At 38.8% G+C, this 25,462-nt stretch overlaps 1 protein-coding gene across 2 annotated transcripts in view; it reads left to right on the top strand.

Annotated features, from left to right (window-relative positions):
- The window catches only part of MAOB (monoamine oxidase B), a 66,568-nt gene that overhangs the window by 9,771 nt on the left and 31,335 nt on the right, over positions 1 to 25,462 (top strand). For both annotated transcript variants that reach the window (XM_059678462.1, XM_059678463.1), the window contains exons 2-3: positions 15,219 to 15,313; positions 18,777 to 18,914. In XM_059678462.1, coding sequence (XP_059534445.1) covers positions 15,219 to 15,313; positions 18,777 to 18,914 — 233 coding nt within the window. The remainder of the gene's footprint in view (positions 1 to 15,218; positions 15,314 to 18,776; positions 18,915 to 25,462) is intronic.

Genomic DNA, 25,462 nt, shown 5'->3' with positions numbered 1-25,462 from the left:
GTCACCCCAATAAATTCAATAAAAATAAATTTTAGAAACATTGCTTGAGAATAAGTTTTAAAACAATCTTTAAAATTAAAAGCATTAGTGAATTTTAAATTTCCAATGAATATATATGTGTGTGTGTGTGTGTGTGTGTGTGTGTGTTAAGATGTTTTAATAACTTTTCTTAGAAAATAAGGATTAAAAAATAGTAGCACTTAGAATTTAAAGCAGTCTTTAAATCATGAATTCTATATATAAATTCTTGGCATCGTTTTTCAATATTTTCCAAATGCAGTGGATGAAGACTTCAATGACAATGAAAAATGATGTTTGTGAGTAATTTGTAAACTAAGTATTCAGTCTTGCTTCTAAAATAATTGTAGCTCTGTGTGAAGAACAAACAAAATTCGTATGCAAAATAGAGTAACAATAATATCTGCTTCATATTTCTAAACGACCTTGGTTACATGTAATTCCTGTACACATAAAAAAGGCAATATTAGGGTTTTGTTTCTCGGCAAATACATCCTTTCTATAAGGTGGCATGTGCAGTGTCTTGATTTGTATAGTTTTACATTAAGTGAAAGGTCAGAAAAAGATTAAGAGTGGAAACACAAGTTGAGGGCTCATTTTACTCTCACACTATTATTTGTCTAGTTAAATATTGTTTCATACATGTTTGGCCTCTGAGCCTTATGGTAGAGGAAGATTGGACCCTATAAACAGTTATTTAACTACTATTATTTTCCAAAATAGTTTCCATGACCTAAGAAAAGATTTCCCAGCTTTTTATGCCATGTCTTAACCAGGCATTTTAAAACATCCCAGGATCCCACAGTTTCCTGCTTCCCTTCTACATCTTTAGCTGCTCCTCTAGTCTTCTTTGCCTACTAACTGTGCCTCCACTGTCCCCTTTTTTGGGAAACAAAACCGTCTTCAGACCAGTTTTCAAGATGAGACTCTTGACATTTGTAGTAGATACCGTAGGAGTCCTACCATCTGGCCTTGGCACTCATTCTCATACACAGGGACTTATGGCTTCTGATTTCTGCAAGTATTTGCCTGAGGGCCTTCTCTGGCCAATGGAGCCCTTCTTGCCTCCCATCCAGGACAGACAAGCAGTGTGGTGTGGTTAATGCCAGGAATAGCCATTACTTAGGACTGACAGGATAAATAACCCAGCTTCCTCACCTCTTTGTTGGAATCATGGAGGCATGTTCCTCACCCTTTCAGAGTCTACTTTTAAGTATTAGATAGGAAATACTTTCCAATTTTTTGAGGAACCTCCATATTGTTTTCCATAGTGGCTGCACTAATTTACAATCCCACCAGCAGTGTACAAGGGTCCTCTTTTCTCCACATTCTCCCAGTTCAAAATATAGTTCTGATCTGTCCACCTCACTGTTTCCTTGATCTGGGGTTCCTTACTTGGTCCACTGTAGTTCTCAGAGCCTGCTCATTTACATTCCATCATTCAGTCCAGCCCCTCTCCAGTCCACTCTTTTCTTTTACTGAGATAAAATATATAATAAAAAATGTACCATTGGAATAATTTAAAGTGCATAATTCAGGAGCATCAACTACATTCACATTGTTGTGCAACCACTGCCACCATCCATCTCCAGAATTTTGTCATCATCCTAAAGTAAAACTATGTGCCTATTAAACACTAACTCCTCATTTTTTGCATTCCTCAGCCCCTGACAATACCCATTCTGTTTTCTGTCTCTATGAATTTGAGCACTTTCAGAACTTCATATAGGTGGAATCATACAGGATTTGTCCTCTTCTGTCTGGCTTATTTCACTTAGCATAATATCTTCAGGATTCATCCACCCAGTCTACTCTTACAGTAAAGGAAGAATAATTTGTTTTCAATGGGAAAAAATTTACCTTTGATGTTTTTAAGCTACACAAAAGTATGTATTGCGGACATGAAGCCAATGAAGTTGTTCAAAGATAAAGTTGATTATCCATGAGCCTCACCCCATCCGAAACCTCCTGGGGTGGCCAGTGTTAACAGCCTGAGATGTATCATTCTAGACTTTTTTCCTGGTAGGTCAATCTTCCAAAAATATAAATCTCATGAGGTCACTCCTTTGCTTTAAACCCTTCAGTGGTCTTCCATAAAGCCCAGGATAAAGTCTGAAGTGATGTCCGTGGTCCTGACACACTGGAGACTGAGCCCTGCCTACCTCAGCAGCTTCACTCCCCATCATTTTCTTCCACTCACACTGTAACTATAAGGGCCCATTTTAATGTCCTTGAATAATCTCATGATCTCTGGCCTTTGCACTTGCCCTTCTCCATGTGGAATCTCTTCCTAGCTCTTTTTTCTCCCACTTATCACTTTGGTAACTCTTGATCATCTTCCAGAATTTCTTTTAAAACTCACTTTTTGCAGGGTGGGGGGGTGGGGGCAGTCTCCTTCTCTGATAGCCTTCTGCAAACTCTACTTCACCTCCCAGTTATACCTTCTGGCACTTGTTTTTATACCTTTTCTGCCTCCTCTACTATAAGCTCCTGGGTGGGGGCACTCTGTTCTTCACCTCCTAATTCAGTGCCTGCAGCTAGTAGGTTCACAGTAAATATTGTTTGGCTTATTAAATCTTTTTTTGATAACTAAATTTACAACTTTAGGTTTAAATTGCATTTGGGCCCTTCTGTGTTGCCCCTGTTTTATGGATGACTTTAATGTAGTTGTTATGATGCATTAATAATTATTACAGTACCTGATTGGCTAGGAAAATTATATTTTTAATGAACAAGTGTCTTCATTTTCCCTGAGTTTTCTTATCCCATTTTTGACATCCAGATTCTCAGCAGTTACTTGATTGCAGCTATGGCTCTAATCTACCATAATGCAGTATTTAAGTTTGTTTCTGAACTGATAGGTAACTAATATTAGAAACATTTTAGCCAAGATGTTTAAATGCTCTCTCGGACAATGATTATGCACTTGCTGTGCATGTAGTTTTCTGTGAGCCTCTCAACCATTTTCAGTGTGCAGATTTCACACTCAGATGTATGGCCAACAGCCATAGGATGATTGTGATACTGCAATTAAAATGGCCTAATCCAAACACTGATTTCCTGGAACATGTTTTCCTTGTGGTATTATTCTATGTAAAATCTTCCTTAGCTGGTTTTGCTCAGTGGATAGACCATTGGCCTGAAGACTGAAGAGTCCTGGGTTCGATTCCAGTCAAGGGCACATGCCCGGGTTGTGGGCTCGATCCCCAGTAGGGGGTGTGCAGGAGGCAGCCAATCCATGATTCTCTCTCATCATTGTTTCTATCTCTCTCTCTCTCTCCCTTCCTCTCTGAAATCAATACAAATATATTTAAAAATTTGTATTGTGATTCTACTACTTTTCCAAACCACCAGGAGAATTCAGTGGCTTCAAAATTCACCTGCACTAAGATAACTGACAAATCTCTGTATATTTTCAACCAAGTTAACAAGTGGGAAAATAAATAAATGAATATGGACTTTATATGTGGACTAGTTAAGAGAGACCAACGGAATTATGGGAGTCTGGAATACAAATGGACTAGTAAGAATGTACATGACACCCCATTCCCACAAAGACACCCAGAGTAAAGAAACCCCAGAAATAAAAACTCATGGAATCAAACAGAGAGACAAAGAGGCACAGGAGGACATAACATCACAGCATAATTTTCCAGATTTAGAATTTGTTATTAAAGGATTTTAAATGTATTTTTATAACAATGTGGGTAAGTGGTGATACTGACATTTTCAGTTTCATTTGTTCCTTCATCTAGGAAGTATTTGTGAAGGGTCACAGGATCCCCAGGTCTGGATTACACCTCCTTTCAACAACGTGGAATTGACCTCCGCCATTATAGGTGGCTTCATCTTTCAATTTGGAATTCTGATTGATTTTACAGTTTGGGGCTATGCCCAAAGCTTGGGAGTACAGAGAGCTTGTTTAAGGCACTTAAACATAAACAAACACACTCAGAGACATATTTCAGTTAGAGCATAATGTTAAAACACATTAAAAATACAATAAATTTCTGTAAGTAACTAACACAACATAGGCCAGGTATCTTTCTCTTCTGTAATCCAATGCTTCAAGCGCAGAATTTAAATACTCGATATGAATTAAAAATTAACTAAGCTCTTATAATATCTCTAAAATATCAGATGCTGAAATGATTTTCAGCAGAGGAAGCAGTTCCATTTTCTAACGAGTGCCCAGATGGTGCTATTAATTAAAAGGAAGTCTATAGACTTTAGATGTGAGGCAGAAAGGTTGTGGAGCTGACATTGTACTGTCAATATTTGGAGATATCTTTGAATCCTTGCTCAGTTGGGAGACTCCATTTGTATATTAAAACATTTTTCCCTTGCAAAATTTTTGTATTAAATTTATAAATGAGAAAATATTTGGAGTAGAAAATTTGTGGTTGAAAATTTAATAGGCATTTGTGATCAGATGGCCACATTGACATTAAAATGAGTTTTGAGATACATCAGATTTTGAGAACTGCATTCTGATAAACCCATCAGAGTAAGTTGTTTTGCAAACTGAACCCCTCTTCATCTTTCACAGCTGAATTAACTGACTTCTCTGCCTACCTTTAAGATGAGATTTCGAATGCTTTTATGGCAGAGGAAAGAATCAAACTTGGCAAAACTGTGGAAATCCATCTTTAATTATTCCTTAAAATATTTCTAAGAATGGATACCAATTAGTTTACTTAAAATACCGAGTTGTTCAAATAATTGAGTCTCCTAAAAAGATAGCCACAAGATCTGCTTTTACTTTCTATTTGGTATGAACTAATAAAGTATGTCAGCCATTAAGTCCAATATAAAATCAATATAAAATTTAAAATAAATCTTGCATTTAATAAAAATAATTTGATGTACATTATAAGCACAGTAAAAGTAATTTTAATAATAAAATACTTTAAAAGAATTAGGTCATATAAGGCCCTATAATTTAAGTAAAGGGGTGGGTTCACTTGTTTTCAATGTAATTCATTGGAGGATTTGAAACAGGGAAGTGTCATGAATTCAATTTTATTTGAAAAGATATTCTGTGCTGTGTAAATTAAAAACTTAGAGAAGCAAGAGTGGAAGTAGTTGCAAGGTTATTGCAAAAGTCCAAAGGAAAGACATCATCTTAGGCCATGGTGATAGTAGTAAGGCTGTTGAGAAATGGTTGTATGCAGCCCAGGCTGGTGTGGCTCAGTTGGTTGAGCATTGACCCATCCACCAAGAGGTCACCAGTTCAATTCCCAGTCAGGGTACATGTCTGAGTTGTGTGCTTGATCCCCAGCAGGGGGCGTGCAGTACAGGAGGTAGCTGATCAATGTTTTCTCTCTCTCTCCCTCTCCCTTCTCTCTGAAATCAATAAAAACATATTTTTTAAAGTAAAAAAAAAAAAAAAAAGCTTGTATGCAGGTAGAATTGAGTTACTGATGTATTGATTGGAGGGCAGAGTAATAAAGGAGAAAAGGATAGTTCCTGGATTTTGCCTGTAAAACTGGGTGAATTGTGGCACCATTACTGAGATTTAAAAAAAAAAAAAAAAAAACTACTTTATCCACAACACTTGGGAGACTATCTGGCATGTAAACTTCTTCAATAAAATATTTGTTGCTGATTAGAAAGGATGCACATGAAGGACTGTCTGCTGCGCTAGCATTAGATGAACCGTACATGTAAGGCAAGATATGTAGGCAAGAGTTTTGCACCAAACTCAGTCTGATGCATATAAAAATAGCAGATATAACGCAAAAGGAAGTAAGGGATGGAAAAAGGAAAGGAGAGAAGAGGGGTGGGGGAAGGAAGGACTCAAACTTGGCAAAACTGTGGAAACCCATCTTTAATTATTCCTAAAAATATTTCTAAGAATGGGTACCAGTTAGTTTACTTACAATACCGAGTCGTTAAAATAATTGAGTCTCGTAAAAAAGATAGCCACAAAATCTGCTTTTGCTTTCTATTTGGTATGAACTAATAAAGTATGTCACTTTGTGTAAATCATAGGAGATACAGGTTTAGGTGAGGGTATATAGGTGGATTTATTTTGGAAAGACAAATGAGTTCTTTCATTTCTCAAAAAAATGAGAGTCATCAGCTGAAGAAGGCTGGGGGGTTGTCATGTAGGACGTTTTAGAAGAAAAGGTGTGAAATAGTCATTTGAACAGTGGGAAATTACACACTAAGGTTCCAAGGAGTTATTCATTTAATTGCATGAAGGTATCTGTCAAATACAATGGTCTTCATTGTAGAAAAGAGATGTTAAAGCATTCTTTTTGATGATGATTAATCAAAAGATACTGCTTTGAGTGCTCCAAGTCCATAAAAATTATCGACAGAGAAAACATTGCTTCTCTGATATGGTTGGTGGGCATTTGAGCAGTCCATGATACAGTTTATCCAATTATTTTGTTATAGGTTAGAAAGAAGGTAGTTTAAGACCCACTCATTTTTCTGATGCATAGCTTGAAGAAATATTAAAGCCTAGGAAATTATGCCGCTAGAACAAGATATGATCTGTAGATAAATCACCTACACTGAATCAAAGAATGATGAGAGATCCTGCAAAAATCCATATCTTGTTAATAAGTACTTGTAGGGAGATGGAAGTGACAGAGAAGCAAAGGCCTGATTAATTTCCAAGTCCAGCCTGCCTATCGCCAGATAGCAACAGTGGGCCCGATATATGCAAATAATTTTGGGCACATAATCTTTGCACCAACTCTGCCTGCAAGGTATCATCCTGTTTTACAAACTGAAATCAGAAGGAGTTCAGAAGTTACTTGCCCAGGATCCCAAAGTGCCTAAGAGACAAAATGGGGTTGGAACCTAATTCTTCCAATTTCAAAGCCAATACTTCATAAGGTATTGGACTCATTCATGGAACAGATATTTGTGGGGGTATTTACCTTATAATGGGCAATATGCTCAGTAGCTTATATTTTGCCTCCGTTCTTTCACAACTGTTTGATAACATAGGCAGTAAATGTTTTCACTCTTTTACAGGTCAGGAAATTGAGGTTGAATGAAAGAGAGAAATTTGACTGCCTAACCAATGGCAGACTAGGAATATGAGAGAGACTAATTTTTGAAAATATTAAATTTCCTTCTTGAAGTAATAGTCCGTTTAACATAAGGAATTAAGATGGTTGTATTGGCAAGGGTTGGGACATACCATTCAGCATGAAATCTAGATATTCTGGCTAAAAGTGACTGAATTTGTTTTTTATTTGGGGTAACTCAGCAGCTGTCCTAAAATGAATGGGAAAACTGCATCCCAGTTGCAGACAGCAGTAGATATTTTGTTTTTCTGGAAGTCTTTGCACTAGTGTTCATTTTTGTGTGGCATGTCTTCTAACCCTGACAACTAAATCCAGAGCCTCTCACTGAGATTTAAAATGATCCTTTTTAGAAAGTATAATTTTCCCTTAAAAGAATTGAGCCTAATAAATATATAAGTAATTTCATCTGAATTCCATTTGAGACCTTGTCTTCACAAACATTGTCAGCTTGTTTTGGCTTTCTGTTAAATCTTTTATCAAACTACATGCAGGATTTTGGCCAGACATGGAGAATTTTCAACCTGTCTCCGATTTGTTGGTATGAAATATCAGAAAAAACTTCTTTCCAAAAATAATGTTAGCTAAAAGCTTAAAATTACAGAGCTCCCAAAGGGTTCTTGTGGATTTAAATACAAACTCTACCTTCGTAAAGGCCACATTTTATCTCCTCCTTCTTGAAGCTCTAATTTATCATTTCATTTTTGGTAAAAGAAGATGTTGAAACAGAGAAGTATTGAAAGTATTCTACAGCCAGCCTCTGACCCTCTTCAGGCCATTTGTAACATCTGGCTCTTTTAGGGACTAGGATCTAGGAATTGGGTGAGTCAAAGGGAGTGTGGTATCTCTCTGATTTTATATTCTACCTTAAAGGTGTTTGTGAGTCTGAAAAATCATGTTGATAATCCATAGGAGGGCTACAATCATGACAATGAGATATTTCATCCTCAGATCATAGTCAAGCAAATTACCATAGCATCATATGGTTATCTTCTATGCTTAAACAACAGTATTCTTAAAAGAGTATGTTTTTATTTATTTACATATATTACACCAAATTCCCCAAAGAATTTGGACCAGGTGAATTAAAAGTTTAGTTTTATGTAACAGTTTTTTAAATGAAGAATATAACACACAAACATGAAAAAGACAAACTGTAATTGCTGGGTTTGCATCCTGTTTTGATGGGAGACCATATCGAGGTAAAAGCAAAATAAATGTTGTCTACCACAATTGCAATGCACAGAAAATACCCCACTCTTTTCAAACAACAAAGGGTAAAGATGAAAAGCTTGGAAATGGAACAAGACTCATTATGATTACTAACATTTTTGGAAAATGCAATGATCTGCATAGAAAGCATGATGAAGAAACATTTTTTTGGCTTTAGATAGATTCTGAAAGGCATTGGAAGGCAATCTCCTCATATCTCAAAGCAGCAGCAACTCCAGAACATACATCACCCCGTGGCCTGAGGCTTTGTTCAGCAAAAGTCTTTATTTGAGAAGTTATTGCCATGTATTTTCGTGTTACATATTTTGACCATCTTAGGGAAAAAGAGAGGAAAGGGCTTCCAAGAAGATGCGGCATCTTTTTCATATTTGGGGGCAAGATACAAATAACATAATTCTTGACTTTGCTTCTCAAGAATAACAGTGATGGTACACGTTGGTATGTGTGATTTATGCTATGTGTTGTTTTAATTTTCCAAAAAGTTATGCTTGGTGTGTCCTCAGGAAAGAGGAGTCAGTCTGTACTTAAGGCGAAAGAAACTGTTCAGCCAAAGCACCTCATGATGAGTAGCTCCCAATGATTGGAACTGACAGGCTCCAGGCAGTTTTTACAGTTATATTTTGTCAAGAATGTTAATAAAGAAACATTCTAATTTTAAAACTTGACATGCTTTGAGACATTTTTTTAACAACGTACATCTTTGTATGTTATAGAAAATAATGTGAGTCATGAAAAACACATAGGACACAGAAACAGAACTGGGTTTTAGCACTAACGGTGCCATCGCTAGCTGTATAATGCTCAGCAAGCCCTTGAATCTCTCTGAGCTTCCATTTCCTGATATGAAAAATAGGAGCAACAATGCCAGCCACACAGAATTTTTGTTAAGGACTGAATGCGTGTAGGAATATTGGAAACCGCTGTGTTGTACATGTGTAAGGTGGTTATTATTGGTTGGCTGTCTTTCATCCCATCTCTTTCCCCTGGAAAAAGTCAGGAGTATCCTTTATCATTTCTGATGTGATTGGAGAAAATCAGTTTCAATGTGTATAAATATTTTCGTTTCTTATACTATAGTAGAGGCTTGGTGCACAGATGGGGCGTTGGTGGGGTCCCTAGGCCTGGCCTGCAGGAATCGGCCTGAAACTGGCTCTCCAACATCCTCTGAACGGTCCTGGATTGTGAGAGGGCACAGGCCAGGCCAAGGGACCCCGCCTGTGCATGATCGGGCCAGAGAGGGATAGTGGGAGGGCTCCAGGGTGTGTCTGGCCCGTCTTCCCAGTCCCCATCGGCAGGACCCCAGCAACAAGCTAACCTACCAGTCGGAGCATCTGCCCCCTGGTGGTCAGTGCACGTCATAGTGAGTGGTTGAATGGTGGGACACTTAGCATATTAGGCTTACATACATATATAGATTAAATATACTATGTTTATATAGACATCATTGCAGCCATTTATTTATTGGTTGATTAAGTAATTAAATGTCATCTTTGTTGTTAAATGAATCCATTTAATAAAACTGTAAGTAGCATTGAGGAGACACATAAATAGATGATTAAACTCTCATAATCTATCTATCTATCTATCTATCTATCTATCTATCTATCTATCTATCTATCTATATATGGCTAATATGTAAAGTGTCTCCTCAGGAGTTTGACTAGGAGACCAGGAGTTCGATCATTTGCTATGATGTGCACTGACCACCAGGGGGGCGGCACAAAACAAAGGAAGGCCCTGGCTGGCGGCTGGAGGCCAGGGAAGGGAGGCCCCAGCCAGCAACCGGAAGGCCCTGATAGGTCCTGATCGCTGGCCAGGCCTAGGGACCCTACCCATGTATGACTTTCGTGCACCAGGCCTCTAGTTCAGAAAACAAATTTCTGAGTTTCAAGGCTACAACATAAGCTGTTTAGGCAGTATCCTACACAAGGTTGCCCGGCTGATGCAGTGAAAGAGGGCATGCAACCCAGCCCACATTTTGCCAGCTAAGCCATTTGAACCAAGATGAGTCATATTTGTCTGAAAGAAGGAGGTCTTTTTGAAATTTACCTGCCAAGAGCATGCACCTTCTTATAATTTACACAAAGGTATGGAATGTTCTAGCTATGGTCCTACGGCTTGTATGGTCCGTGGTGTTCTATGGAAGGCATTCGGTGTTCCACTGTGTTTAGCATGAGCAAGTCTGCTGCGCATGCTTGTTATCTGGAGTCAGACTGCCTGGATTCGAATACTGGCTCTGCCGCCTGTTAGCTATGTGACCTTGGGCACATGACTTGCCTCTCTGTGCCTCACATTCTAAATCTGAGCACTTCCTAGAGCTGTTGGGAGAATAATAAATTTTTATATGGAAAAACATTTAGAATAGAAGCTGGCACACAGTCAGTGCTCAAAAGGTTAGCTGTTTTTAGAGACATCTTTACCTGCCGCTCTATTCTGTGTTGGAAGTTCAACAATTACTATCTGAATTCCACCTACAAATACCACTTTCTTTTAATGAATTACACTTAATTTGAAAATAGTTTTCTTTTCACCACAGACTTCTTTTGCATGTATTTGTGTTAAATAACTAAAAAGCATTTTCTTTAGAGACATCAAGAATCCCAGTTCTTCTATCAGAAGGTCATTTGGTTGTTTTATTTCATAAAACCATTGCTTTATCAGAAATGACCAGAACGTGATGAGGGCTGTTTCTATATTTTGGCTTTTTTCTTCCTTGGGGGAATGCCTATATTATTTACCAATATTATAAGTTAGAGATGCTTTGAGGTACAGTGAATTTCATTGTCAATTTTAGTTAACATAAATTTTTTTATAATTGGGATGGAATCATTTACATAGCAGCAAACTACAGATGTTTCATAATGTTTTCAAGACAATTAAATTTCCATTTTAAAACATTTTGTTAAATATCATATTTTGATATGAAGGACATTCGACAGATTAACAAAGCAAAGGATGAGGCAGATGGTAATTTTGATTTTTTTTCACTTCCCTCTAAATCCTAACTTGTCCACTGCTCTAAAGACACCTTGAAGAGGCACCTTGGTTACCTGCACTGTGTACTTTTCAGTCTCTTATGGCATCTAATGCTTGGGCTGTTTTCCATGGAACAAAACTGGAAGCATAGAAGGCTAAGAATGCTACACACCAATCCACCGATTTCCAATCTTTAAAATAATTTGCATGTCTAACCCAAATTTAGCTCTCCAAATAACTGAGATAGTTATCACTTTGATAATTTTTTTCCAAGTAAACTACTCAGGAAGAAGTAAGCATTAGTCTACCATTATTCCTGGGTGCCATGCTATGATTATTCACCTGAAGGAGACTCCTTGAGGTGAATAATTTGTTGAACTGAGTTGAAATCCTATGGACCCTGCACCATTTGGAAGCAATAAATGAGATAGATAATTTTATCAGAAGCCTGTCATAGGCACATAGGGGCTGCTTCTGGAAGTGGCAAATGATAATTTGTTTGTGAAATATTAATTGATCCTGCCTGTTAAACTGAGGTTTAACTAGCTTTTTAAAAGTACAAAGTCATTATAAGCTTAATCCTACATTGGTTGCAAAAGTTAAATATCCATTTAAGAGAAAAACATTATTTTAAAATTCTTATACTTAGTTGGAGAGCAGAATGTTTTAAGGCACTTGACATCCATCAGTGTATTGAGTTATTGTATTTTTTTAATTTGGCTCTTTCCATTCAAGACCATATTGTGCTTCTCCCTTATTATTATGACCTATCACAGAAAGGGCCACATAGGTAGATGTTTGTCTGAGACTGTCCTGTCCCTGCTGCTGCCTCTCCTGATAACAGCTGCCTCTCTCAATACTGGCTGCCTCTCCACTGTATTTTTTTTTCCTTTTTGGTACCAGGTGGTGGCTAAGAGATCAGCTTTGGGGCTAAACTCCGACCTTGCCATTTACTAATGGTATACTCTATGTCAGATCAATGAATGTCTCCAACCCTCCATTTTTCTTTTTAAAACAAGGCTAATGATACCTCTCAGCATTGTGGTGAGGACAGAAGCACTTTGTGTGTAAACCACATCACACAGAGTAAAGCCAGTACTCAATGCTTTCTGACAACGGCTGTTATTAATGTAGATATTTTCTTTAAAAAACTGTTATTGCATTGAGTCAGGAAATGATTGCTTGTTTAAACAGTGCCAATTACATTGTTTCATGTTTTAGGGTAAATAAACTTATGCTACTTTCTGATTTTTTTTTCCACAATAATATTGCATTTCACAATTCCTGGACTTTGCAGAGAATGCACCATCTCTCATATTTTTGTTCTGTGGCGCAATGTGTTAAAAGTTCCAAACAACCGAAATAGAAATGAACTCGGAAACAACCTTGTTGTGAATCAGGGCGGCTTTGTATAGTTTATGTTTGCTTAGTCTTGCTTCATGTTAATCACTTCCTGAGCAGACTAACCCCTCAGCTTCTCAGGTGTTCTAAAATCCCCTCCTTCTAAACTGCAGTGACTAAGCCACTGATACTTGGGCCAATTATTTTTTTCAATCAGCTTTTGTCTATTGATATCAAACAAGAATTTTGAATAACCCCCTATGAACATTAGTGTGACAAAGTGTGAGATATTTACAACGTATTCTCAAATCGCTGTGTTTAAAGATATTTTGGCATTTTCTATTTATAACTTTTTAAGGCACATGAGCATATAGAACTCTATTCAACTCTTTGATAAGACCCCAGCCTGCTCTAATAACTGTTTTAGTTTACTATCAGATACTATTGGGTAACTGCATTTACTAAAAGACAGCACCTTTTGTGGACTATAAAATGGTTGTGTATATGAGTGCTGTTGCATTTCGTTCCGAACCCTTTTGTTTAAGCTGCAGCATGTGCAGCAGATCCCTCTGATAGTCCTGATAACAGCTGTTACCATGGTTGCATCTTATTTCATATTTTATTTGTTGAACTGATGCTTGATAAGAGAAATGGCACTGAATTATCTGCAATGTTGAATCTAAATAGAAATGTTTTCTCTTTTTTTCCCCTTATGGAGGTGAAATTAGGAAACTAGAGTTAGAAATCCAAGCCCTGTATTCCTAAATAAGGGTTGTGCAATACTCGTGCACACAGCATGGAAGCCTGTGGACTTTGTAACCCTAACCCCACCACCAACTGAAAAGCTCTGGGCCTGCCCATAAGGAGGGAGGGAGAGAGGGAGGAGAGAGAGAGAGAGAGAGAGAGAGAGAGAGAGAGAGAGAGAGAGAGAGAGAGAATGGATTAACTCAAATAATGAAGTGTCAAATCTGCCTCTTTAAAAAATAGGTTTCTTTTTTTAGGTTAACCAATAGGCAATGAATGAAACCTTGGTTTTTCATTACGGCTTTTACGGTGGACTCATATCTTACATTTCACAGATTTTTATCAAACAAGATACAAGTTTTTTTTAAAACACATTGATCCAAATAAAGTGAACAATATCTTTGAAATGTAATTTCTCCCTGAAGCAAAAATAGAGAAATGTGATCTACAAAGAGGATGGCCTGACTTTGCCTGCTGGCTCCTGATGTGACCTTGGACACCTCTTTGTCCTTCAATTTCTTCAGCAATAGGATGAGAATATAAATAGTTCCTTTAATTATTGGGTTTCTGTGAGAATTCATTGAATTAATATATTAAAAACTTTAGACCAGCTTTTCACATGTGATGAGCACTATATGGCTATTTCAATAGGAACCTTTCTTTCCCTTAGTATTAGTGGGGTATAAAAGTCCCAGAACTATTATTTTTGAAAGAAAAGATTGAAACTATTTCATTTATTGGTAAGGCACAGTGCTTTAATATTTCCTTGATTTTATTTGGTCTCATAAAAGCAAATGAGCAAGGTAATTGGAACTGAGCAAATTCAGTTCATTATTCTGAGCATCACAGTGCTATTGTCTGAGATTAAAAAAAAAATACTACATCCTGGATGAACTTGTACATTGTCAAAACATATTTGGTATATATGTACCATATCTTCTTTTTTTTAAAATATATTTTATTGATTTTTTTACAGAGAGGAAGGGAGAGGGATAGAGACTTAGAAACATCGATGAGAGAGAAACATCGATCAGCTGCCTCCTGCACACCTCCTACTGGGGATGTGCCCGCAACCAAGGTACATGCCCTTGACCGGAATCGAACCTGGGACCCTTCAGTCCACAGGCCGACGCTCCATCCACTGAGCCAAACCAGTTAGGGCAATGTACCATATCTTCTTAATCCACTTGTCTATTGATGGGCACTTAGGTTGCTTCCATATTTGGTCCTGAGTCTGCTAGGATGTATATATTTCTCTTAAGTGAGGTGTTGTGTTTTTTGTTGTTTTGTTTTTTAATCCTCACCTGAGGATATGTTTTTCACTGATTTGAGAGAAAAAGGAAGTGAAAGGGAGAAAGAGAAAAACATTGATGTGAGAGAGAAACATTGATTGGAGGCCTTCCCATACATGCCTCGACCTGTGATCAAACCTGCAATCTGGGTACGTGCCCTGACTAGGAATCGAACCCAAGACCCTTCAGTGCACAAGACAAAGCTCTAAACAACTGAGCTACACCAGCTGAGCCAGGGGCCTTGTGTTTTTATCGGTGTTGTCTGATGTAAAATCACTCAATTTTTTCCTCAAACATGGACATTTTGATATAGTGACCAAAAGCTGTTTTTAAGATTTGAGACATTTACCAAAAATAATATCCCTTTTGTTTTTTTTACAAATAACAATTGGTTTTCTGACTTGGAATTTGGATCTCTGTTGAGAAACCTTAGCCACCTGTAAGTTAAATATAACATTAGGCTGTGTGTGAGCCACATGGACTTTTCTTGTTGGCTGCTAGTGTGAAGAACTTATCTGGAATCCTTATAAGGTGTTTGATTATGATTTCTTATTTTATTTTCTCCCAGGTATGGCAGCAGCCAAACTTCTGCATGATTCTGGCCTGAATGTAGTTGTTCTGGAAGCCCGGGACCGTGTGGGAGGCAGGACGTACACCATTCGGGTAAGACATTAAGGATGGAATGGAAAACCATGGTATAAAAACTGATTTTTTTTTTCATTTTACTCTCTCTAAGAGAGTGAAAATTACTCTAAACATTTCTCACAGCCTCGCTCCCATTTTTTTTTTCTTTTCAACTCTTCCATACCTTTTTTCTTCTCACCTCATGACACTTGGCACTAGCCCAGTAAAGTATTGCCCCAATAAATAGGTGTGTGGAATAATACATCAATGATTAAAACAAAGAATCCTGCCCTTAAGAAATATACTAGAGGGGAGAAACTAAGATGGCGGCATAGATAAACACCGGGAAATTGTTGCCTCACACAACAATTGAAGAATGCCGCAAGGGTCAGAGCAAACATCGTCCAGAACAACAGGAAGGCTGGCTGAGTGTAATTTCTACAACTAGAAGAAAACAGGGGCACGCTGAGAGCCAGAGGAGCTGCGGAGGTGAGGTGCAGAGGTGCAGAGGTGAAGTGCAGAGGTACGGCGGCGGCTTGCGCGCGCGGAAAGGGGGTGGCGCCTGAGGATGCGGCTGTCTTTTTGAATCACAAGCTCCCGACTGCTCTGAACTCCGGTTCCAGCGGGTCTCTGGGGACCCAGGCCTCATACAGGGAGAGGCTGGTCTGTCAGGCGGCAGCAGGCGAACTTGAGGGCGGCTTTCCCTCAGAGGTGCTTGCAGCCGTTACCGGGACACTGAGACGCGCGGCTCCGGGCACGGAGAATCACCATAGCTGCTTTCACCGCCCTTTGACTCCCTGAGACCCCGCCCCACCCAGGCTGCGGCAGAGGCTTTTGCATGTGAATGTACCTAACTGCAGCCCAGCCAGGCAGACCCGGAACTTCCAAGAGAAGGCCCAAGGCGGCCCCGCAGCGGCTTGCATTGCTTCACAGCTGAGCCTCTTCGTGGCTCCTGCTGTGTGGCCTCAGGCAGGGGCTGAATTAGCACCTCCTTAGATCCAGGAGCCACTGCACCCAGTGGTCAGAGGGGGACCATTCTCCCACTTCAGACACAGCTGATCCCCACAGCCAATTGGCCTGGAGGTCAATTCCTCCCAGTGATCCTACAACAACCAAGGCACCAAGAGTGCACCAAGAGTGTCTTCCCCAGGTAACTGGGGAGGCTGAGCCACTGGGCCCTACAGGACACCTGGCGCGCAGGGCCACTCTATCAACACAGGGAAGCAGCCAAAATGCGGAGACAAAGAAAAAGGTCACAAATGGCAGAAACGGAGGAAAGCAAACGACTGGATATAGAGTTCAAGGCCACGTTTATAAGGTTTTTCAAGAATTTTATGGAAACCGCCGATAAATTTAATGAATCCCTCAAGGAGTATAGTGAGACCATGGAGGACATGAAAAAGGACCAACTAGAAATTAAGCATACACTGACTGAAATAAAGAATAATTTACAGAGATCCAACAGCAGACAAGAGGATCCCAAGAATCAAGTCAAAGATTTGAAATACAAAGAAACAAAAAATACCCAACCGAAAAAGAAAAAAGAAAAGAGATTCAAAAAATATGAAGATAGTGTAAGGAACCTCTGGGACAACTTCAAGCGTACCAACATCAGAATTATAGGGGTACCAGAAGGAGAGAGAGGGCAAGATATTGAAAACCTTTTTGAAGAAATAGTGACAGAAAACTTCCCCTACCTGGTGAAAGAAATGGACTTACAAGTCCAGGAAGCGCAGAGAACCCCAAACAAAAGGAATCCAAAGAGGACCACACCAAGACACATCATAATTAAAATGCCAAGAGCAAAAGATAAAGAGAGAATCTTAAAAGCAGCAAGAGAAAGACAGTCAGTTACCTACAAGGGAGTACCCATTCGACTGTCAGCTGATTTCTCAACAGAAACCATGCAGGCCAGAAGAGAGTGGCAAGAAATATTCAAAGAGATGAATAGCAAGAACCTGCAACCAAGATTACTTTATCCAGCAAAGCTATCATTCAGAATGGAAGGTCAGATAAAGAGCTTCACGGATAAGAAAAAGCTAAAGGAGTTCATCACCACCAAACCAGCATTATATGAAATGCTGAAAGGTATTCTTTAAGAAGAGGAAGAAGAAAAAGGAACTCTTACCATTTGCCACAGCATGGATGGAACTGGAGAGCAGATAAATACCACAGGATCTCACTCATTTGTGGAATATAATGAACAACATAAACTGATGAACAAGGACTGATCCAGAGATGGAGAGGCATTGATTGGACTGTCTGGCCTTGGAGGGAGGGTAGGGGAGGGTGGGGGCAAGGGGGAAAGATCAACCAAAGGACTTATATGCAAGCATATAGGCCTAATCAATGGACACGGACAACGGGGGGGGGGGTGAGGGGATGAGCGGGGGGGGGGGTAGAGGGTACACATATGTAATATCTTAATCAATAAAAAATATTAAAAAAAAAAGAAATATACTAGAGGCCCAGTGCACGGACTTGTGCAGTGGTAGGGTCCCTCGGCCTGGCCTATGGGAATTGGGCCAAAACCAGATCTCTGACATCCCCCGAGGGGTCCCGGATTGTGAGAGGGTGAAGGCCAGGCTGAGGGACCCCACCAGAGTACAATTCCATGCACCAGGCCTCTAGTATGCATATAAGATCTTTGGTTAATCTCTTCCCACCCTCCCCTCTCCCCCTTACCTCTGAGATTCATCAGTCTGTTCCATGTTTCCATGCATGTGGTTTCCACTCCTGCATTGAGTGTCTGCTCCCTGGTGGTCAGTGCACGTCACAGCTACCTGTCAGCTGGTCGGCTGGTTGCTTAGTTATATATATATATTCTTTTGGGGAGGGAGGGAGCCAAATAATAGAAAACAAACAAAAACAGAAAAAAGGGCCTTCTCTGGTGTCGCTAAGAGGTAACCAGTTATGATTTGACACGTTCAAACACAGGGAACTTTTCTATTCATTTCTTGTTCAGAGTTTGATCTTTAGTCATTGGATATGAAGCTAATTCAAAACCATATAGAAAACTTGCTATTGAACATAAGAGCAATTTCAAAGATTCAAATTATGACCAAACATTCCTTGATGCTATCTTTCAAACATATGGTTTGCCAAACCACATAAGAAGTGATTATTTTCTTTCTTGTTTGTCCTCTAGCATTAGCTGCCTCAAAATTAGCCTCAACTACTAAGTATTGAGAACTCGCCAACAATTCAGAGATTATAAACTCAAGGCACTGAAAACCAAACCATGTTGTTGGAACATTGTGAATGATAGGGTTCAGAAATCCGTTGCCTATACAAAGTTCAATTAATTTTGCTTAAATTAAAAAATGATTTAATAACTGTTAAATTACATGAATGGAGTTGAGAATAGAACCCAATTTTTCATGGATATACCAGATATGTCTATAACCTATGAAATGCTAATTTGCTTAATTCAGGGCTCTCTTTTTCATCTTAGTAATAACATTTTCACAACTATTTTTATTTTTTTTTCTTGGAAAAATAGAACCAAATGGTTAAATATGTGGACCTTGGTGGATCCTATGTTGGGCCAACCCAGAATCGTATCTTAAGATTAGCCAAGGAGCTAGGAATAGAGACCTACAAAGTGAATGAAGTGGAGTGTCTGATCCACCATACAAAGGTAAGCCTGGGCCAGCCTTTGAAGGATTTGAAAGCTACTCTGTGGTTATTTCTTGATGCAAATTTAAGATCATTCTTTCAGAGAGTCTCTTGCAACCCAGAATGTTTGCAAAGGTATGTAGTTTATGAGTGTATTTCAGCCACTCAGAATTTTTCAGTGTTATCAAAGTGGGAGTAAGTGAGAATTCTCTGCCTATTCAGGAAGGTAATTGACCAAGTAGTATTGCCCATTTGGTAAAAAGTTTAACGAAACTAATAGAGAAAAAGCATTTGTGGCTAATCTATTAAATACCTTGGGCTCTTTCATGTGCTACAAAAGCTTGTGTGCAGTTTTACAAATGCTGCCCTAGACTTCACATTATAAAAAGTATTTGCAATATGTCTAAGGTAGTATTTTGAAATTTTATCCGTATCTAATTTAACAGCTAAAGTTATTCTTCTTTTAAGATTTATATAAAAGTGATTGAAGTCCCAAATTCCATTTCTTTTTGTGGGGAAGCTCCATTGACCCCTTGAGATTTCTGTGGGTTTACTGAGACTTACATTCTCATGATCATTGTGGTTTACGGTTCCTGCCTCCATGACACCTATGCTCATCCATATCACATGGCCTGTGGCTCTTTTCTTCCTTTTGCTCTATGCCAACCTGGGTTGAAATTCACCTCTTCGTTGTGATTCCCCTCAGACTACCCCGAGTGTTTGTGTATATCAGACTTGACTGAAATTTTGAGCAAATGCAGGGCTGGGGGCGGGGGGGGGGGGGGGGGGGCGGGGCGCGTTAAATTGTAGAAACACAAATACCTTAGAATTGAATATTAGACACTCTAAATAAGTTCTTAGACTTATGCCCACATTTCTCTGTAGATGCCAGTCTCTCACCATGTTTCTAGTCTTTAGACTCTTCTCACCTCTCCCTTATCCTTGTTTTCTAGCATCATTGCTTTGCTCCAAAAAGTCTGATGTTCTCTCACTTACTCTGGCACCATCCCCTGGTCTCCCACAGAAGAGCTGGCAGAGGTTTTGAATTTCAGTCTTTCCTCTCTCCCTCACTGGCCTCCACAGATGGAAGTAAGCAGTATAGGCATATTCCTCACTGGTAGAAGGCATCCCCTTAGGAGACAGAAGAAACTAGCAAGTCAGTTTGATTCATATAACAATGTTGATACATCGACACACTTATATTATTTGTGACTGCTAATATCAAGAAGGACAGATAACAGACTGTACACTGTGAATCATTTAATAAAACTGGAAAGAAAAATCTATCTAATTTGGCATAATGTGGGTAAAATATTTCCTTAATTCATAAATGTTTTGGTGGAACTCAGATTTTGTTTTATAAGCCTTTTCACTTTGTCTCTATATGTGTCTAGTAGAAAAAGAGACACATCGTTTAAAAATGAAAATGTAGCATGGTGACGGTGCAATTTGTTGAACATCAATTAGCAGCACTTAGTAAACATCCTTCCCTGGCTTCCTTGCTTTTAAATACAGATCACATTGACTGATTTCTTCTGTCTTCCTTGTCCTAACACAGTGGTTCTCAGCTTTCTGGCCCTTTAAATACAGTTCCTCATGTTGTGGTGACCCCCAACCATAAAATTATTTTCGTTGCTACTTCATAACTGTCATGTTGCTACTGTGATGAATCGTCATGTAAATATCTGATATGCAGGATGGTCTTAGGCGACCCCTGTGAAAGGGTCGTTCCACCGCCAAAGGGGTCACACCCACATGTTGAGAACCTCTGTTAACATGTCAGACTTACAGAGACTTATATCTCAGAACACTGGGATCTCTTTTCGTTTTCTCCAGACAACGTAGATGACTAAAGAGTATATTCACTCTTCTTTCTTTGTTTGTGCAGGGTTTCCTGGCAATCAGGAGCTATGATCAGGATGTTTGTTTTTTTGGTAATCTTATGGCTGGTATTACGTTCCTTGTTTGAAAGAGATCGCTTACAGTCATTAATTGTGGAAATGATCTTACACAATACTTTTACAGAGTGATGGCCAAATGGGCTGCTTTCTTAGACTATATCAAATAATGTGGGTGCAGCTAGGAAAACACAAGCAAATAAGCAGTATCTTTATAAATTTTAAAATAAATGTTATTTCTTTTAATTATTACAAAAGTAAAGCATATTTATTGTAAAAATGTAATTAGAAAATGTGGGTAAAGAAAAACTAAAATAAAACCCTCTATAATCCTATCTAGGGAAAATCACTCTAAAATAGTCTCATGGTTCAGAGATGTTTCATATTCCTGTATTGCTATTTTCTGACCTCTGCTGGAGGAAAGGAGGAATATCAATGCACTTTAAAAATGTCCATAACCTATAGACACAGACAATAATGTGCTGATGACCAGAGAGAAGGGGGGACAGGAGTTTGGTGGAGGTGGACAAAGGGGGAGAATGGAAACATATGCAATAGTATTAACAATAAAAATAAAGTTAAAAATATTGTATACAGCTCTAGCTGGTTTTGCTCAGTGGATAGAGCATGGGCCTGTGGACTGAAGGGTCTTGGGTTCGATTCCAGTCAAGGGCACATGCCCGGGTTGTGGGCTCCATCCCCAGCAGGGACTGTGCAGGAAGAAAACGATCAATGATTCTCTCTCATCATTGATGTTTCTATTTCTTTCTCCTTTCCCTTCAATAAAATATTAAAAATATTGTATAAATGTGCACATGCATATGTGTACATGTTTGATATAGTAACTTATTGTAATGAATTCTTACTAATGAGATCATTGAAACATTAATGAGGATATGAAACAAAGATTTTTTTCCCCAAACTTGATAGAGGTGCTAATTTGATCTCCTTATGGTCATGTCCAGTGAAGAGTTACATAATAACAAGTATTGATAAAGTCCTTGTAGCTAAGAAGTCCTCCTCAGACTAAATACTTGTTCTCCACTATCACCGCTTCCATGTCTTTCTTTGCTCACTTATCATTGTTCTCTTTTTTAAAAAATGTTTTTTAATCATTTCAGAGAGGAAGGGAGAAGGAGATAGAAACATCAATGATGAGAGAATCATGGATCGGCTGCCCCCTGCCTGCCCCACACTGGGGATGGAGCCCACAACCCAGGCTGTGCCCTGACCTGGGATCAAATCATGACCTCCTAGTTCATAGGTCGACACTCAACCACTGAGCCACACCAGCTGGGCTCATTGTTCTCATTTTTATCCTGTAAAAAGCATCTCAGATGGCTACATCCATTTATGGAATTATTGACCAGAGCTATGACATTCTATCTCCAACTACCTGGCAAAGAATGTAGCTCAGAAATGTGTCTCCTCTGTCATGTAGGCAGTACTTTTGAGATTTTGACATTACTATAACAAGTTTTAATAACTACTATGGTATATACAAATATGTATTATATTTGCGCCTTATTTTTTCAACAGATCTGCATGTATTTCTTAACCCAGAGCCTGAGAATATTTTAGATTTTTAAATGGAAGACAGAGTTTTATGTGCAGCCTTAATAAAATTAGGATAAAGAACTTGGTTATGCTGGTCAGAATTGAAAGTAATGAAATGAAGCTACCCATAAAATGGAGAGGGTACAGCAAGCAGCTCACAGTACAGCTACACAAAGGAAGGGTGTCTATCTCAAGAAATGATGACTCTGGTATCTCTGGTTCCCTGGTACAGTGGGGCCTTGACTTACGAGTGTCCAGACTAATGAGTTTTTTGAGATACCAGCTGTCTCTCAGCCGATTTCTTGCATTGAGTTGATAGAGTAATTTGAGTTAACAAGCTCCTTAACGAGCTCGGTCTGGGAACGAATTAAACTCGTAAGTCAAGGCCCCACTGTATTTGTGTTCATGCCAGCGCCATAATAGGAACCTCCTGGTGTGCTGTCATGTGCATTCTTAACAAATAAGTCTTCCTCTTATTTGTTAAAAATGTTTACATCGACTGAGTGGCATTCATTTTTAGTGCTACTGTAGCTCTATCTTATGTTCCTAAAATGTGGTTTTCCAAAGCCTTGTTGGTGAATAAAAGATGTGATACCAAGATATATTGGGATTTAATTATCAGTGGGAAAAATTATCACTTCATCTCAAATCTGTGTAATTTAGAAGGTGTTTTTTTTTCACTTCTAAAATAGTGATGCAGCCATTTGTGCTTAATAGTTATTGTTAAGCATCTACTGAAGTTTTAAATCTGTTTGACAAATAGTCATGATAATTTCTGCTAGTATAGCTTAGAAGGCAGCTGTTTAAATGCCTTGGAAGTGACTTGTAAAAAACTGTTCCTGTTTAGACACTATGTCATAATTAAAAGAAAAAGACAAAAACTAAAAAATTCTTAAGAAACATTGTTATATGTGGACTTACACTTCTTCCTCTTTCATCTACTGTGTGAGTGTTTGTGTATGTGCATATATGTGGTTGTTTTGTTGTTTTTTGCACTTTTGGGTTTTTATTTTAAGGAGTTGGAGAAAATTCTGAAGTTTAGTGCAGTGTGGACTATGGGCAAATAAAGTTTCTGTGTCTCAGAAGCTTTTATCAGTCTGAAATTTGGAACTAAAGTCTAATAAGTACGCATGAAACTGCTTTAGGCATGAAGGCTAGACTGTTAAGAGTGTGGTAATGTGAAGATGTATCATGACTTAATATTAAGAGTTCAACTTCATGCTGATAATAGTTTTGAAACTTCTGCTATCTGGAGAAACTGAGAAAAAGATGCTCTGGTTTTAGTGTGCTTCTCAGTAGACAGAAGCCAAGCTTATTGTCAAAGACCTTTTTGTGTTATACGCAGTCAGAGTCAATGAGTGAAGAGGCATCTGAACGAGGAGACACCTCTCAAATATATTGCCCACTTGTTGCTGCTATGACTGCTATTGCTCAAACAATCTGAGGGAAGAGGCAGCATTTGACATACCCCTCCGTTTTTGAGAACTCTGAAATGCAAGTACACAAAAAGCACATAAATTCAGAGAACGATGGGAACTAGCTCTCTGTTGACAAGACTAGTTCAGTGAACTTCCTGAGAGAGATCACAAGTGATAGTCTGTCTCTTGCAGCTGGGGAACAGCAACAAAATTGGAGCCAAATATTGAGAAATAAAATATTCAGATTAGCATCGCATTTGGCAAATGAATACTGTCTTGTCATGCACGACCTTCATATGTCTCAGAAATCAGGAGACCAGAACGTCCAGTATCCTTCAGGCTCTTAATATCTCCTTCTCCAATCCCATTAATCCAGCAGAGCCTGGATCCAAAAGTACAGGGTGCACTTGCTTCTCTCATGGTGACAGAGTCTCCAGGAACAGGTTAGACAAACACTTGTATTTCACCCAGGAACAGCTGCCCATTTTACATGAACTTCCCACATGCCACACAGAGCTAACTGTCTCCAAGAGTCTGCCCTAGCTGAGATGAGCTTCATGAACCTTCTTTGTTCTCCCACCCATTCCATTTCTTATTTGTTGGAAACAAATATGTCTTATTATCATGGGGGATTTTCTCCCCAAAAATGTGAACAATAATTTCCTCTTTAGCAAGTGAAATCCACTTGTCTCGTGAATATTCTGAAGCTTAAATAGCTGGATTGGGAGAAATATTTTGGGATATAGGATGAATTTATTCTAGGTCTCCAGAGTTTCCATTTGGAACTTAAACTATGATAAAATCAGTAAATATAGTCTCTGTACACACACACACACACACACACACACACACACACACACACACCTGGATAAACCTAAAAGTGAGTACATTGGGTAACAGAAATAATTTTAAATTATGCTGGAGGTGGAAGGCAAAGAATGTATAGAATTCAGTTATAAGAGTGAAATTCAGTAAAGGAACAGGCCTGTAGCTTAAATCTTGTGCAACTATTACAGCGTCTACACGATGTTATCATGGGGGATGGCCAAGTAGTCCAAAGGAGATACAATGACAGGGACCCAGGTCACCAAATGAGAGTGACTAATAAGGGAAAGAGCTTCAGCAGCTTGCAGTAGCAAGGGATTGGCAGGGAGTACAAAGTGGCCTAAAATGTATCAGCCTATCTTGCCACTCCCTAAGCAGCAGGAGCCCGTGGAAAGGCTTAGACATGATTCTGTGTCTGTTGATCACAGAGCCACAGGCCTTTCTCTTGACTTCTGCTGCAAACAGAAAATTGTAACGATGGTAACAATATTTTGGGATCGACATCTAGAACCTTCCAAGTGCTTTCACTGTCCCTGGATGGGAGGCTTTCTGTGATTTCCTTCTGAGCACCAGCCTTCCTTCCTCCGTGCCAAACGTACACTCTTACATCTTGGAAAGGCCCAGTTCAAGATGCTCCTCTCCTTAAAATGTTCTGCAATTGACTAGTTATACCACTGGCCCCTGTATCCACATCACTTTCCTGAGTACATTTTGTAAAAACCTGTTTAGAAGTAGGGTGCATAATCTTCTGTTATTTGTACTTCAAGATTATACACATACAAACACACATACATATATAGCTTATTTTCTTTATATTTAACATTCTTGGAGTCCTATTTTTATACTTTTGCATAAACAAAGCTATTATGTCT

This window comes from Myotis daubentonii, chromosome X, assembly GCF_963259705.1.
Source record: "Myotis daubentonii chromosome X, mMyoDau2.1, whole genome shotgun sequence".
NCBI lineage: Eukaryota > Metazoa > Chordata > Mammalia > Chiroptera > Vespertilionidae > Myotis > Myotis daubentonii.
Note: the sequence above shows the minus strand (reverse complement) of the source record. Positions and strands in the feature narration are given on the sequence as shown.